Source organism: Corvus brachyrhynchos, unplaced genomic scaffold, assembly GCF_000691975.1.
Source record: "Corvus brachyrhynchos isolate BGI_N302 unplaced genomic scaffold, ASM69197v1 scaffold490, whole genome shotgun sequence".
In the NCBI taxonomy this organism is placed as follows: Eukaryota; Metazoa; Chordata; class Aves; order Passeriformes; family Corvidae; genus Corvus; species Corvus brachyrhynchos.
Genome location: NW_008235774.1, coordinates 1,649,048 through 1,651,713, shown reverse-complemented (window position 1 = coordinate 1,651,713; position 2,666 = coordinate 1,649,048). Strand labels below are relative to the sequence as shown.

General features: G+C 61.3%; 1 protein-coding gene across 2 annotated transcripts in view; it reads right to left on the bottom strand.

Annotated features, from left to right (window-relative positions):
• Positions 1–2,660, bottom strand: part of GLB1L (galactosidase beta 1 like) — a 5,635-nt gene extending 2,975 nt beyond the window's left edge. For both annotated transcript variants that reach the window (XM_017726725.1, XM_008628734.2), the window contains exons 1-6: positions 2,597–2,660; positions 1,769–1,941; positions 1,305–1,455; positions 1,022–1,082; positions 674–768; positions 108–288 (exon numbers count right to left, since the gene is read on the bottom strand). In XM_017726725.1, coding sequence (XP_017582214.1) covers positions 108–288; positions 674–768; positions 1,022–1,082; positions 1,305–1,455; positions 1,769–1,941; positions 2,597–2,650 — 715 coding nt within the window. In that variant the 5' untranslated portion in view covers positions 2,651–2,660. The remainder of the gene's footprint in view (positions 1–107; positions 289–673; positions 769–1,021; positions 1,083–1,304; positions 1,456–1,768; positions 1,942–2,596) is intronic.
• Between the last annotated feature and the right edge of the window lie 6 nt (positions 2,661–2,666).

Here is a 2,666-nt window from a genome sequence, read left to right as displayed (position 1 = left end):
CGGCTGAGGGAGGGAGGCTTGAGCAGGACAGAGAAGGAACCCATATCCTCCCTCCTCCTCCTCCTCCTCTTCCTCCTCCTCCTCCTCCTCCTCCCCTATAGGGGTACCTGGCCCAAAGTCGACGGTGGCATAGAGCCCCTGCAGGGTGCCACAGCGCAGCTCCTCCTCCCGTGTGCTGTCGGTGGTGAAGAGCAGCACCTCGCTCCCCAGCAGGGCCCGAAAGGAGCCCAGCAGATGCCATAGGTATCCATGGTCGCAGGCATAGTAGCTCCCATATTCATTCTCCACCTGCAAGCAGGGCAGGGGCTGGTACCCAGTGTGCACATGGGAGGGTTGCAGACAGGTCCCACTGCCCGCTGGGGTGAGCACCCAGCTCCCCTCTCTCCTCTGGACATCATCAGATGTCCTGACAACACCCAGGTGGGTCCTGAGCATAATCTTCCAGTCCCACCATGAGCTCCAGCTCTGTCAGTGTCCCTCAAACCACAACTGGGGTGATGGCAGGTACCTAAGATTCTCAGACCTTGGATTTAGATCCAGGTCCAGAAGTTGGGAGGGATTTATCTGAGCTTTTCTGGGTAAAGTCATTGTGTACAGGATACAGGAGGCTTTTTGGGGCGAATCCAAAGATGACCCAGAGCAGGGCAGAGGACTGGGTCTCACAGCACCTTACCTGCACACTGATGATATTCCCTCCGTGCTGGTACAGGTGTGGCTTGATCTTGGGCAGCAGGATATGGAGCCAGGAGTCCACAGCTGCCAGGTAGGCTGGGGGGACAGAGGGCAGCTCAGCCTGGCCCCAGCATCCACCCCAGCCCACCTGCAGCCAGCCTGCAGATGGAAGACAGAGCAGATGGGGCAGGGTCAAGCAAGACGGGGAAGTGGAGGTGGGGGCTCCCAAAAACTGGAGAAGATGATGGGAAAGACCTCACATGAGGAGCTGGCAGGTGTGTGGAGAGGATGCCAGGACTGGCACCAGGCTGTAAGGACATGGTGGCCAGAGCCCTATGCTGAGCCTCACCGGGGTCAGAAGTGCGCAGGGTGATGTCTGGTTTCCACAGCAGCCAGGCAGGCAGGCCACCCTGGAGAAACACACATGGCAGAGAGGGAGGCAGAGAAACTGCACAGCAGCCTGGGCCCGCACAGAGCTGAAATCAGCCGGTGCAATGCGGCCTGTGGGGCAGCAGCCTGGGCACGGCAGGCATGGCACTGAAGTCAGCGTGACAGCCAGAAGGGCCAACCCTGCTGTGCCCTTCCCAGACCACCCATCACCCCTCTGTGCCAGGCTGGGGGCTGAGGCTCACCATCTCCCACTCTGCACAGATGTAGGGCCCTGGCCGCAGGATCACCAGAAGTCCCAGCTCAGCTGTCAGGTCCAAGAAGGCTTCCACATCCCGGTTCCCAGTGAAGTCATAAACTCCTGGCAGCATCTCGTGGTAGTTCCAGGGGACGTAGCTGGGATGAGAGGGGAGATCAGCATGCAGACCTAAGGGCACCCCAGCACGACAGAGAACCATCCCACCAGCTGGTCCCTCTGCTTCTGGGCACTGGCTTGCAGACTGAGCTGAGTCTGGCAACTCAGGCTGAACTGGAAGTAGCACACACTCATGCTTGTGTCTGGCAGGGGTGACCTGGGGGTCACAGCCAAGTGCAAGTGTTGGTCCTTGCTCCCTGTGGTCAGACAACACCCTTGTCTCTCTTCCTACTGATCCCAGAAGCCCCGTGGTGGCTGTGGGCTGTGCCCCGTCAGGGTTGTGCCATGGCTTACACCTGCACAGCGTTGAGCCCGCTCATGTACATCTTGAGCAGCCGGTCCCTCCAGGCAGGACGCGGGACGCGGGCATAGTGGATGCTGCCCGAGATGTAGCGGAAAGGGGCACCGTCCTTGCGGAAGCAGTTGTGTTCGTAATCCAGCTGGAAGGAGCGTGCCGAAGGGGAGGCCTGCAGGAGAGAGGCAGAGCTGGAGGGCTGCAGAACCTCCCCAAGCCCAACTGCCCCCTCCCACAGGGCTTCTTAGGACAGGCACTGATGGGGCTGGTTCTTGGAGGAGCCCGCCCCCACAGTGGGTACCGAACTGTCCTTCCGGGACAGGAGCAGGAGGGAGGAGCCGGGCAACCTCTGGTGATGGCTCTTCCCCGCTAATCAAAGACCCGGCGGCTGAGCTGGTGGCATTTGGGGGGACGGGTGCTGCTGGGGTGGGTGTTGCGAGGGCATGCAAGAGCTGGGAACGCAAGCGGGACATTGGGGCAGGACATGGGCTGCTGCAGGAGGGAGCCATAGCATGAAGAGCAGGGAGACCGATCGGCAAGCAAGGCAGATTCCGGAGGCGTCCCACCGGATCCTTCCCACCTCAGTCCCTGAGCTGGTGGCATTTGGGGGGACGGGTGCTGCTGGGGTGGGTGTTGCGAGGGCATGCAAGAGCTGGGAACGCAAGCGGGACATTGGGGCAGGACATGGGCTGCTGCAGGAGGGAGCCATAGCATGAAGAGCAGGGAGACCGATCGGCAAGCAAGGCAGATTCCGGAGGCGTCCCACCGGATCCTTCCCACCTCAGTCCTATGCGCTTCTCCCAAACTTTCCACCCTTGTTTGCTAACCTGCGTGTGCAGGAGCCCCGCTGCCAGCAGCAGGGCGAGGGCCGGCAGCGCCATCCCCGCCGGGTGCTCA